The sequence below is a fragment of the Salvia splendens genome, chromosome 6, assembly GCF_004379255.2.
Source record: "Salvia splendens isolate huo1 chromosome 6, SspV2, whole genome shotgun sequence".
NCBI lineage: Eukaryota > Viridiplantae > Streptophyta > Magnoliopsida > Lamiales > Lamiaceae > Salvia > Salvia splendens.
Genome location: NC_056037.1, coordinates 32,060,472 through 32,073,447, shown reverse-complemented (window position 1 = coordinate 32,073,447; position 12,976 = coordinate 32,060,472). Strand labels below are relative to the sequence as shown.

General features: G+C 37.3%; 2 protein-coding genes across 6 annotated transcripts; one reads left to right on the top strand and one right to left on the bottom strand.

The window, feature by feature from the left end:
• Positions 1 to 223: 223 nt before the first annotated feature.
• LOC121807424 (5'-3' exoribonuclease-like) lies at positions 224 to 4,080 on the top strand. Of its 4 annotated transcripts, none has more exons than XM_042207650.1 (6): positions 224 to 754; positions 1,612 to 1,677; positions 2,113 to 2,237; positions 2,513 to 2,827; positions 2,931 to 3,100; positions 3,497 to 4,080. In XM_042207650.1, exons 1-6 carry the CDS (start codon positions 476 to 478, stop codon positions 3,886 to 3,888), a joined length of 1,347 nt encoding a protein of 448 aa, XP_042063584.1. In that variant the 5' UTR covers positions 224 to 475; the 3' UTR covers positions 3,889 to 4,080. The 4 variants fall into 4 exon arrangements, with proteins under 4 accessions (XP_042063584.1, XP_042063583.1, XP_042063586.1 ...); XM_042207649.1 differs by having other exon boundaries at positions 2,113 to 2,285; XM_042207652.1 differs by lacking the exon at positions 1,612 to 1,677.
• Positions 4,081 to 4,119: 39 nt separating this feature from the next.
• LOC121807425 (endoplasmic reticulum-Golgi intermediate compartment protein 3-like) lies at positions 4,120 to 12,688 on the bottom strand. 2 transcript variants are annotated; one of them, XM_042207653.1, is made up of 13 exons: positions 12,146 to 12,687; positions 11,131 to 11,204; positions 8,984 to 9,067; positions 8,774 to 8,854; positions 7,734 to 7,814; positions 7,289 to 7,381; positions 6,293 to 6,472; positions 6,138 to 6,205; positions 5,499 to 5,550; positions 4,828 to 4,881; positions 4,650 to 4,742; positions 4,505 to 4,571; positions 4,120 to 4,419 (listed from the first exon to the last, which is right to left on the bottom strand). In XM_042207653.1, exons 1-13 carry the CDS (start codon positions 12,285 to 12,287, stop codon positions 4,328 to 4,330), a joined length of 1,161 nt encoding a protein of 386 aa, XP_042063587.1. In that variant the 5' UTR covers positions 12,288 to 12,687; the 3' UTR covers positions 4,120 to 4,327. The 2 variants fall into 2 exon arrangements, with proteins under 2 accessions (XP_042063587.1, XP_042063588.1); XM_042207654.1 differs by lacking the exon at positions 11,131 to 11,204 and having other exon boundaries at positions 12,146 to 12,688.
• Positions 12,689 to 12,976: the final 288 nt, after the last annotated feature.

Below are 12,976 nucleotides of genomic sequence, written 5' to 3'. Positions count from 1 at the left end.
GAACTCCTAACGAGAAAGTAAGATTTTTTTCAATCGATTATGTGAAAATGGCTATTTGTTTTCACATTTAACCCATTTAAGGGTTTTACTAATTTATATATTCAACTAATTTGTACACGATTTTATAGTAAAAAGTAAAAGTAAAAGTAAATCTTAATGGATAGATTAATTGAGTATAAATACATTCGACATGAGTTGCGATTGAAGTCTAGCAATTACACGCAATTTTAAGGAAAAAATAGCGTGCGTGCAGTTTAACAGAAGATCTCTGCAAATCGTCTCCGAGAGAAATGGTCAAAGGTTTCTTCGCGGTGACGATGAATGGCCGATCTACTCAATTCAATCACTCGAATTAGTATTATATTTTTGATCTAAAATAAATTTAAGAAACCAAACCAGGGAGGAAATATTGGTCTGTGAGAAAAGAGGAAGCAAAAGAAAAGACCCAACTTTTCCTCTTTATCTGTGGGGAGTGATGGGCGATAAAGAGAAGAAGAAAAAGAAGAGAGGAGGGGCGAAGAGGAACATGGAAGTTGAGCAGAGAGTGGCATACAAAGCTGTGAGGGAGTGGGTTTTCTTGGAGCAATCGAATAGTTGTGGAAATTCAATGGATACTTGTGTTGTTGATGATGATTTTGGGGTGCAATGCTACCAGCCCAAGGAGAAGCTTGTCTTTGAATTTCACTGCCATACAACATGCAGCGATGGATTCTTGTCCCCTACAAAGCTTGTCGAGAGAGCTCATCACAGAGGGGTGGGCTCATCTCTCTATATCTCTCTGTTGTTATTTTTAAATGTATGTTGCTTAGAAGGAATTGATGGTTGGTTTGATAGGCTGAAGATTTGAGTTGTCAGTGAAATGAATTGTGAAAGTGAATTTGTGTAGGATAACTAGTATCTGAGATAGGTATTGAAATTCTTACCCCTTTGAGTAAAACTGTGGTTGAATTTTCAAGGATAGTGTTGCAGAGAAAGGAGCAATGACCTTCTTCGGTTCTTCGAGCTCAGTTAAAGTTTTTAGTTTTCGGCATGTGTAGCACAGGATTTCATACTGTCAACATGAGAAGAACAAAATTAGGAAGCATCTTCAATGTTTGCAGAAAATGGTTTGAAGTGGAGGAACAGTGTGGAAGTATGGTGTTGAATTTTTAGAACTAGAAAAGGAATTTGTATGCTTTAGATTACCACATTTAGGTCATTTACTGCTTTAACTTAGGATTTAGGTGGAGATGCAAACGGACCTTGAAAATGTACACACGTCATTGACACATTGTATTAGATTACCTTGTGCTAAGTTTCTTGAAGAAGCTTTTCCATACTAAATCAATGCCCTTGAGCTTTATTTTCCATCTAATAACACTGACGTGTACAGTACAGTTATGCTCCCCCCCCCCCCCAAAAAAAGTTTCATATACGGACTATTATATCTTTGTGAGTTTGTTGTGAAAATGATGAATTTTCATATTACTTGTATTCATTCCCCCATGGGGCTCAAACCCATGGCCACAAGGCTAAGAGGGTAACTGGAGTAGATTCAACATTATGAAAAATGATGTGAGAGATTATGAAATCATAATTGGCTAATTTGGAATTGATAACTCTATGTGCTAGCTTTTGTGCTTATTGTGCTTAAAAGAGAGTCACAACACCGAAATTCCATGGGCTGAAATTCATCAGGTTTGTCTTATTTCGAGCTTGCTTTTTATCATCCCACAACTTTTAGAAAGCAGTGATTAAAATATGAAGGAGAATATGGAAAGACTTGCTATCACGTTTTTGTGGATACAGATAAATCTTTATCAGTTTGACTGATTGGTGTAGCCTGATGTGTGTTTTCACCAAATAGTTTATGAAATCTCTTATAATTGTGTGTGGTGTGTGCTATACATCCAGAGAGCCAGTAAGTTTCACATTTGGTTTGATGTTGTGGGTTAAAAATATCATTTTCTTCTCACATGTACTCATGTTTTATTCAGGAGGTTATTTATGCATTGGCCTCTTCCTTTTAAGTCTTACAATAGGATCATAATAATGTTACTTCAAAGCATTCCTTATGAATGATTCATTTGGAATAAAGTTGAAAGTAACTGAATGTTTAAAGGCGTGGAGCAGGTGAAAGTGTTGGCTTTGACAGACCATGACACAATGTCTGGCATCCCCGAAGCCATGGAAGCAGCTCACAGACTTGGCATCAAAATTATTCCTGGTGTTGAAATCAGTACAATTTTCTATTCAAGGTTGTTTATTCTTAATTTGGGTTCTGTGCTCTGCTCGACAAAACAAAAGTGATTCCAACTCTCACACTTATCATCATCTCGTACTTTATTTAGTTTACTTGTCCCTTTGCTTCTGCTTTATGTTTTTCTTGTGCACTTGCCATCATTTATCATTGCATATTATGGACATTTAAATAAGTTTTGCATCTGAAAAAAAAAATAAAAGTATACAGTGTTTTATTGCTACTTGCTTTATCCATGATTATCTTATTGATGTCTGTGGAAATTGCTCACAGAGGGGATTCAGGAGTGCAAGAATCGGTTCACATCCTTGCTTATTACAGTAGCTGTGGTCCTACAAATTCTGCAGCACTGGAGAAGTTTTTAGGGGATATTCGGGATGGCCGATTCCTCCGTGCAAAGAACATTATTTCAAAGCTGAACAAACTCAAGCTGCCAATTAGGTGGGAAACCGTGACAAATATAGCAGGAAAAGGCGTTGCACCCGGAAGACTTCATATTGCCCGTGCTATGCTTGAAGCGGGACACGTAGAAAATCTGAAACAGGCATTTGCCAGTTATCTTCATGATGACGGACCTGCTTACTCAACGTAATATTTGTTTTGGATTGTCGTTTATGTTTTTTGAATGGTAACCGATGTTTCATCGACAATTTTAATTACTAATTGTCTTGGTATTGTATGTATGTCTCAGTGGAAGCGAGCCCATTGCAGAGGATGCAGTGCGTTTTATACGTGAAACCGGGGGTGTTGCAGTATTGGCACACCCATGGACTCTCAAAAACCCTTCTGCTATAGTCAGGAGACTTAAGGATGCTGGCTTACACGGCATAGAGGTTTATAGAAGCGATGGAAAGCTGTCAGGTAGATAAATTTCTTTTCTTCTGCTAATTCTGACTGAAACAGTTTTAGATGACACCTAATGTCATACCAAGTAAATGATTGAAGTTGAACTTACAGATGCTAATTAGTCTACATATTGCTACTTAATATGAAGACTAAAGTCTAAAATTGGTTCCCTGCAGTTGCACCAAAAAACTTTTTGGTCCTTTACATTAAGTTTGTTATGTTTTGGTCCACTGTAAACAAATTTAATGTGTAGGACTAAATTTTTTTTAGGGAAAATGTAGAAAAATGATTTTGGACTTTAGTCTAATATGAAACCTTGAGAAAAATTAAGGCCTTCATATTGTTTCTATTGTGCTAGAACGCAAATTGTTCGTACTTTCTATGACATAATTTTGGTTTGGTTGCATGCAGAATATAGTGATCTAGCAGATACACACGATTTGTTGAAGCTCGGAGGATCCGATTATCATGGGAGAGGGGGCCATCAGGAGTCAGATGTGGGAAGTACAAGTGTTCCTATCATGGTTGTACAAGAATTCCTTAAGGTCGCTCGACCAATCTGGTCTAACGCCATTCAGGAAATACTTGAGAACTACATCAAAGATCCTTCCGACTCAAATTTGCAAGGTATCGTCAAATTCGGAAAAATGGCAATTTCCAAGACAAGTTTGAGTTTGGGCAGTGCAAGCGACTTGATTAACCAGTGCTTGGCGTCATGGCTGTCCAAAGAAGAACGAGAGAATTCCAAGTTTGAGGCCATCAAGTTAGAGTTGGAAGCCAATGCTGAAACAGGTAGATGTTGAACTGCATTTTTCTTCAATTTTGTTTCATCCATAAAAGAGCCTAATCCATACAGTTTGGGGTGAGTTGGGGAGAATTTCCAGAAAACAGGCATACTTTCTTTGTATTGTATTAATTTCATGCCTACTTTCTGTTGTAACTATTCTGTATTAGAATGCTTCAAAATTTAGAGTCTCATTATTAGTATTTTTAAATTTGTTGCCAGTTAAATCCCAGAAACTCAAAACCCAGAATTTGCAAGTGAAAAAAGCTCTCTATATTCTGAAAATGAACAAAGTATACAAAATCAATTACTACAAAAACAAGGCAAAACTGTCGAGAAATGAGCACGATATCGAAGACAGAATTGGTCGACGCATTTTGATGGTTATGAGTGAAACAAGAGTAGCCATGTCAAGCACTCCGCTGCCCTTTCTTCATTTCATAATAAATCACAAGACATCATCTGAGTTTCCCTAGTTCGACTTTCTTCTTTAGTGCCTTCTTCCCATGATAAACAAACGAATCGACTATCCCGGCTACTGTGAATACACCTGAAAGATAAGGAGGGAGTTTAAGGAAAGATGAGGAAGTGGTTTATTTAGAAGAAAGGATACTGATGGAAAGAGGCCAAGTTACCTCCGATTATGGCACAGATATTTGTCAAGAAGTGGAGGAAGGCCGTATGCTTCTCAGTATAAGTAACCTGTAAATCACAAACACATTCAATTGTTTGTACATAAGTTTTAGCTTAGATGTCTATCTATTTGAATTCTGAACCGACCTTGATAGGAGACAGGTCGTAAAAGAAGAAAACTCCAGGGGGAGATCTGTAGTGGTCCATGTCGGAATTCTTGTAGTGTTCGGTAACTGAGAACTGTATATATTCGTGGTATTATGTCATAATAAAGTCAGGGACAACAGCTAAATGAGATTATCTGTATTCAACGACTTTGAAGTACCTGATTTGACTGGATTGTGTGCCCTCTAATGTCGGTGTATATGGTTGGAACCACCTGCAAAAGTGAATTGAGAATCTTAAGGAAAATGAATCTCAGATCACCCAGTGGGAGAGGGGGGAGGACGAGAAAGACAGAGGGAATACAACAGGATGTACTGATGAACACAGCACTGCAAGGCAGAACCATATCAGTTTGCTGATACAGAAATATCGGTTGGCATCACAAAACATGATGATAGTCACGAACTAAAATTCATGAATCAACAAACTAACATTGAGTGAGGAACTGCTATGTTTTGTGATGCCGACCGATATTAATGTATTGGCGCGAACTGATATTGTTCTATGTTCTAACTTTAAGAAGAGTTCTGAAATGAACCAATTTCCATAGGCAGTATCCAAATACTTCTTCTGTCAACTTAGTTTAATTAAATACTACCATATGTAATGATTAAAACAAAACCAGCATATCGACAATGGTATGGGATAGTTTGTTCAAGGGATTCAGTACAAAGATATCTAGGAAGAATAGAAGATACTCAGAATTTTTAAATCACCATTGAAGTTGTGTATATTTGTACTAAAAATGCAAGGAATAGTCAAATATTCAGGAGCTTATGAATAAGAAAGGAAATACCAAGGGGGATGAAACATTAGCTTGAGAACACTGACCTTAATAAAATACTGATACACACCATTTGATGATGTTTGCTCCCATTGCACCCTGCGTATCAATAGAAATGTTTGTTAATTACACAAGATTACAAAAAAAAGAAAGAACGCCTCGATCACAAGCTTCTCCTGTTTCTGTTTGTTAGATTATTGTGTTCAGTTAGGGATGTAGACAAAGTACTCCCTCCGTCCCAACTAAGTTGAGTCGTATTCCTTTTTGAGATGTGCCAACTAAGTTGAGTCTTTCTTTTTTTCACAAAAAACAAAACATCTAATCACATTTACTTTATTCACTCTCCTACTTTTTTCTTTCTCCTATTTTATTTTATCTTCATTCAACTCATTTAACATATAATCTCCGTGCCCAAAAGAAACGCCTAAACTTAGTTGGGATGGAGGGAGTAGTTATTTTATGAGCACTTAAAGAAATTGATCGGAGTGAGGCCTGAATGAGTAGGAAGCACAAACACCAATAAACTGATGAGGCACTATAACAGGTTAAAGTTGAAAAGTCAGAATCATTTTCGGATGAAACTTTCAGCCTCGATGTTATAGAATCATCCCTCATGAATCCATCCTTCAACTGCTTACCATATATGTGATAGTTTGAGCATGTCAATAAAAGTTTGAAGAGCTTACCCATCAAGTGGGTTTACAATCCCAGGAATAGCATCCCCAAAAGCTAACTTGTTAATTTTGTGGCTTATCTGCATCACATGTCAAAAAAGCATTACAGTAACCAGTGTTAACAATTCAGATTCAGAAAGATACTGGGAAATTCAACAAATTCTTACATTATAACTCTCTGTCTGTAAAGCTATCAAATCGAGCAGATTCATACTTGAATGATGAAAGCTTTTCCCGGTAGCAAAATGAAAATTCCCAGCTACTTTGTTAACCTCCAGAGATCCATGTATATTACATCCCTCACCCTCTTCATCTTTCACTTTCTGAACAAAACCTTCTCGTTTGCACTATACACCATAGACCACATCAGAGAAGACAATTTTCAAGATGGTCAGAAAATTTTCAGATATTAACATCAACATTTCCACACAACCATGGTTTCCAGCCATTTTGATCAACAAACTTTTAATAAACTCAATGAATAATTTTAAAATAATGCTTGTTACGCAACAGTTAATGCTATCAAACCTACTCCTACTACTCATAATAGGACTAGGTCTATACTCTTTCGATTTTAAAGCACTCAAATTACGTATGACATGGAATGCAAATACAAAACTTAATCAGGGTTGTACAAAGGTGCAAAACAGCTTCTCTTAGAACATGAAATGTGTTTACTTTGAGAAACTGAGACAATAACAAATTCTGTCAGCTGTATTGTCTATTTGTCTGGATCGCATATCTTTAAAAACCAAAAGATTCTTGAATGGTATGGTAAGTATAACAAAAATAGGGAGTACTTTATAATGCCAAAATCAACTCAAGTAAAGTGCTACTAGCTCTGATTGCAAAAGGACATGCCAAAATGCAGAAAAGTAAGTTTTCAGACTTGAGATTTTAGGCATAATTATTGTAAATTCCAATGAGTGTATCCCCAGATTATCTGGTCATACAGATCTACCAGTAAATTTAATATGTAGCACCTGTGATCTACATTTGATCACAAATAAGGAAATTAACGGTTTCATTTGCAAAACAAGACACTGTTGTGACAGCAGCAGATTTCACATTTTATCTGAAAACAAAATTGGGGCCAGACACTGCACAGCATTATACAAATTTACAGAGAAAACTCCATAAGTGAGATCATGAATTAATCAAACCTGATCAATCAAATCAGGATCTGTCATTCCCCAGCCTTTCTTACGATATGCTTCACGAACCTCTTCACAGGAATTGCAGCAGTGGTCATCAGACTGCAAGAGAATTACAAACGGCAACCAACCATAAGAAACCAAAAGTGAAGCTAAGCTGGTCATTTGTCCAAGAGGAGAAATTATTTAAAATTTCTTCAGTGTGAATTTTTTTCCAAACTCTCTCTCCTATAGTCATGCTATTTATCAGTTAAAGATATCAATAAGTGTTGATAAGAAGGATAAAAATCCAACCATACATGGATAACCTATGCTCAAGCAGTGGAGCTGGTGCATTATCTTAGCTACAGCAGGTCAAATTTTTAAACAACATACAGATATCCAATTAACTGCCTCTATCTGAGTTAAAAAGAGACTTAAACAATGGAAAACAACACATGAAAGATAGATATACCGTTTCTGCACCAAAACATGAACCACAGTATGCCTCATTGTGCTCAAGTCTGCTACCATCTTTCTGCAAAGGCTTCTCAATCTGAATTGACCAATACACAACAAGGAATTAGAGAAAAATACAATGAAAAGAACATGAGTGTGTGTGAAAGAGAGTGGGGGATAAAGACAGCCTTGAGAATACTAATTTTGCAAGATACAAAATAAAACAAGCCCAAAATTGGTTACCACACAGTCCACACTGCATGGTATATATATTTATCTTCAACCTCAGTGCAACTTTTAGCCGCTAGAAAGATTCCTTAAGTATGTTAACAGAGTACACAGCAAGTTTGCATTAAAGCAAATGGAAAATAACTAAGCTCATAAGTTAGTATCATATCAACTAACACCAAAGAAAGCAAAATTCCAAATCCCACTACACAGGTGATCTTTTTGCCGACCAGGTGCAATTTCCTTTGGGTTTTCGTCAGGAGGGTTTTAATGAGGCTTGGCCTCAAGGATCCAGCTTTTCTACTCTAAGGTTCATCCGGTGTTTTTCTTTCTCTTTTTATAATATGATCATTTTCGCCAAATGCAATTTGATGCTACTAATAATTTTCTACAGTCAATCTATCCGGCAAAAAACAAGGCATGCCAACTTAATGGAAGTATCGACAGTAAATGCAATTGCATTATGAAGCAAGCCACAAGTCACATATTTGCTCCATGAACTTTCTAAGCTGTGGCATGATTACATCACAGGTCTTTTGTGAGGAAGGTAGCCAACAACAGTCTTTCAGAAATAAAGAAGAAATTAAGCATAACAATTTTCATTTAACACGAAGAAGCTCAGCAAATTTATTCAACTCCATGTTGGCACTCAATTACTAATATCATAATTCATAACCCACACCATACATAAACAGAAGTAAATACTAAGTAAATACTGCAATGCAGGTCCTGACAAACACATGGCAGAGAGGACAATCAAGGACAATCCAAAAGACAAGTTAATGCCATGATAACTCATAAGCAAAGGCATGAAAAAAAATCATGTACCTTGGGTGCACCAATTCCATCTTGCCTCACTTCTATCACATTGCCATGGGAATCAATTCTCTTCTTCATAATGTCATGTCTCTGCAAATTTATTGCAGTAAATAATCTGAACATGTAGAGGATAAAAAGGCTAATAATAGCCTGTTCTACAAGCTCAAAAGTGAGGCTTTTTAAAAAATTGAAGACAGATGGACCAAAGGCATCACATACAATGTCTAGATGTTGCTCCCCACTGATATCCATGGCATCAAGACTCAGCAACGTGCATTGAACGTTTGGAAATGTTACATCAAACTGCAATCAGATTAGCAATTTAAGATGTGAGGATAGTAAGTCTAACGACTCATTAAAACAGATGAAGGCCTTAAAAATTCTTCCTAGCAGGTATTCAAGCTTCCCCTCAGTACAGTAAAAGAACACAAATCATCATAAGCATCGTTTATTGCTTGTCTAGGGCTGGGGAATTATACCGAAATACCGGAACTATCGTACCGAAAAAGTACCGAAAATACCGATTTTTCGGTATACGGTAGTTTTCGGTACGGTAACGGTATTGGATTTCCTATACCGCGGTATACCGGTATATACCGACGCTCCGGTATACCGATTGATTATTATATATATAAACACACATATATATATAATATTTATGTTATTTTCATACTAAAATTTAAAAATAGAATTCTCTGTTATACAAAAATAAAAAATAGAATTATTTTTTTGCATATTTTTGGTATAATAGATTTTTTCCGATATTACAGGTATAACGGTATGTCGTACCGCGGTTGGGTATACCGCAAAAGTACGGTATACCGAAAGGCGGTACGGTTTACCAAAAACACGGTATAGTAACGGTATCAAAAACTACCTTATCAAATTTTACGGTATACCGAAAATTCGGTGCGGTATCGGTATGGTGTTTTGTAATACTGTAACTTTCGGTACGGTAAACGATATGACACTCACAGTACGGTATACCATACCGAACCACCCCTAGGCTTGTCAATTAGGCAAATTAGGAAATCAGCAGTCTATTAAGTTTGATACCATTCATTGCTGAAGATTAGACGCAATGTTATGGATGGCGTATGGCGGCTTACGGAGGTGAGCCCAAAAACCGCCACAGGGATATGGCGTATCAGTATGGCGGGATATGGCGGTCGATAAATAAATTAATAAAATATTAGTAATATATGTATATATAAATTCAAAAAATTAGAAAATAATAAAAAATTGTAATATATCAAGTTATCAACTATTAAAACAATAAATAAAACATAAAGTCATAAGCAATTATATAATATGCCTACCATAATAAGTCTTAGTTCAACAATCAAAATATAAAGTCATCATCACAAATTCATAATACATATCAAATCTAAATTAAAACCATCCTCAATCATCATCATCCCCAACATAGTCATCCTCAACAAGATAGTTATCCTCATCCTCGTCGATATCATCGTATCCAACGAAGTAGATCCTTCTTCTTCATCCCCAACTTCTTCATCTTCCAATTCTTCATCCACAAGCTCTCTTTCTTCAACCGTTGTCTCCAATCTGCCTTTCCCTAATTGGTCTTTCCCTTTTCTAGATGTGGTTGTGGTTCTTGAGGCTTTCCTAGAACTTGATGATGTAGAAGCTTCTTTTCTTTTCTTAGACCTAGTATATGTGATAGGCTCTCCAATCCCCGACGACTCGTAGATAGTATCCCAATCAAGTGAATCTCCATCAAAAACTCTATCACTGCCTTCACCATCAGCACCATCTAACTCTCCAACCAACCAACCACTCTCCAACCAACAACTCTCCAACCAACCACTTGTACAATTTCGGTTACCTTCAAAATCTGGGCAGTGGGCTGCTCTAGACGGACCGGCGGCGGCGGGCGGCGGCGACGTGACTAGGGCAGTGGGACTGGGGGCGCAGTAGGTTGGGTTTGTTTGAGAGGGAAATAGATACTATGAAAAAAACCCTAGATTTTTACTTAATTGGCATTTTATTTCATTATTTGGGCCGGGTTTGGGCCGGGTTAAGGGTTAAAAATCATTTGGGCCGTGTTATTTGGTAATTGGGCTGAGGTTTGGGGCAGCCCAACCAAAAGTGATGCCATAACTGCCATGGCACCGCCATGGCGCCTCACTCATGGCGGCAAATGGCGGTCGCCATAAAAAAGTTTTGTGGCAGCTCGTGGCGATGGCGTTTTTTCCGAAACCCGCCACGCAATGGCGCCACGGCGGCGCCATGGCCGCTTTTTAATAACATTGATTAGACGACAATATTTTCAACTTAATATGAGATATTGAGTATCAATATGCCATGGAGAATGCGATCTTGAAAGAAGACAATCATCTTACATTGATGCGCAATTTTCCTCCCCTAGATGTGTCTACCACAAGTTGTGTATCTGTAACTTTGCGGAGGTATAAACCTGCCAGTTGAAAGCCAATTAATATCATATCCTATTTAGGTAGAAAGAAATATGTAAATTCAAAAAGAAGATTTAAAATATAGTCCTCCAAAAACATACACAAATGCACACAGAGGTGCTTTTTCATAGGTCTACTGTAATCAATGAAATTATGTTATGTTTTCTTGATCACAAATGTATGGCATTTTCATAGAACATCTTCATCATTTTAAAGATCGGAATTGATGCAATACTAAGTTTTAGTGGATCGCTCATATTAATCCACTAGAAAAAAATAAAATTACAACTTAGAACAGTCCACATTGGGTTATAGCTCAACCAAAATCAAATTTAAGATTTCCTATCCCAGATTCAGATTTTGTACAAACTGGATGTGAAAAGCACAGAGATCCAGCCGCATATACCTTCTTTCTCCTTCTTAACGGTTACCATGATACTAGCACTATTTATTACGTTTCTCATTATGAGCAGTAGCTTCAGCAGCACACGGAGTTCATACTTCTGCCACCCTACTAATCAAGAACTATCTCAAACACAAAATATCCAAGCCAAACTTGGTTCCAATTCAGATTTTCCTAGGACAGCCGACAGCTTACTAGCAGGAAAAACTTCAAATGTACAGCAAAGAACCTCCTTGACATGACAGATCACTCATGAAAATTCCATCAATGTAAGAACATAACCTCAGAAAGTTTACCATCTTCATATACAGAAAGTAAAACACAGCAATATGATATGCTACAATCTCCAAAGAGAAGAAAGACAGACAAAAGGGAAACCAAACATCAGTTAACTAGATCAAGCCACACAATCCTCCTCTACTAATATCTGTTGGTTCAAGTACTAACAACAAAGTTCTCTTTTACACAATTTATATAACCCTGGCCCGATCAAAACATAGGCTTCATATTAAACAATCAGTGAAGTTGAAGGATACATACTGAATTCCGAGATGACGAGCATAGCAATGAAGAAAGAGGAGACGAGGGAGATAACACCTCCAGATAGCGAACGGCTGTAGAAATCCTCATTGACCTTGGGGTATGCGTCCAAATTCCTCAGCTTATTGAACATTCTATCCATGATATGATTACAAAGGAAGCAGGAATTTCTGGGACAAATAAATCAAAGATAAATTCGGCAGACCCAAAAGATCTCTTCTTTTTCTTGTTCTTGATTTGTGGTGCCGGAGCCGAACGAGGGAGAGACTGATCGGCGGCCGGCAACGGAGAAAAAAAGGAGGGTTTGACTAAGGAGATTAACCCTTCCTTTTTTCTCAAAATAAAAATAAGATCTCAGGCAAGGATTCGAATTGCGTGTGATCCTGCAGCTATCTATGTATAAAAGTTTGAATTTGGGTCAATTTTTCTTCAGATTTTCTTCACCTAATGGGATTTAACGCTCTGCGATTATTTTGCGGGAATGTATGATTGTCAACAATTGAGGGGGTTTTGATTATTTGTTACTGTTTCAATCCCTACATTCTTTCGTCAAGCGTCTACGCCTCGTCATAGGATTTTGTCTTTTTTATTTTATCTTTTACTTCTCCATTAATTAGTAAAGAGAATTTATAACTATTTGTTCAATCAAACCACCATTCATTGTCACACTTTTATCTCATAAGGGCCTGTTTTGTAGAGGGGCCAGGATGAGTTTGACAAGTTAATCCTCCTTTATCCTGGCATTTGGTAGCTTGGACAACAATCACGATGACCCGGGAGTGTACCCATGTGACCCGGCTTTTTGTCTTGATTTTGTGGACAACTCTGGGT

Coding starts and splice junctions, on each gene's coding strand:
- LOC121807424 (XM_042207649.1), top strand. CDS start 476: ATGGGCGATAAAGAGAAGAAGAAAAAGAAGAGAGGAGGGGCGAAGAGG. Junction 2,828..2,930: donor GACGGACCTGCTTACTCAAC/GTAATATTTGTT, acceptor TGTATGTCTCAG/TGGAAGCGAGCCCATTGCAG. Junction 3,101..3,496: donor AAGCGATGGAAAGCTGTCAG/GTAGATAAATTT, acceptor GGTTGCATGCAG/AATATAGTGATCTAGCAGAT.
- LOC121807425 (XM_042207653.1), bottom strand. CDS start 12,287: ATGGATAGAATGTTCAATAAGCTGAGGAATTTGGACGCATACCCCAAG. Junction 11,205..12,145: donor GCTCGTCATCTCGGAATTCA/GTATGTATCCTT, acceptor TTCAACTGGCAG/GTTTATACCTCCGCAAAGTT. Junction 4,420..4,504: donor TATCTGTGCCATAATCGGAG/GTAACTTGGCCT, acceptor CTTATCTTTCAG/GTGTATTCACAGTAGCCGGG.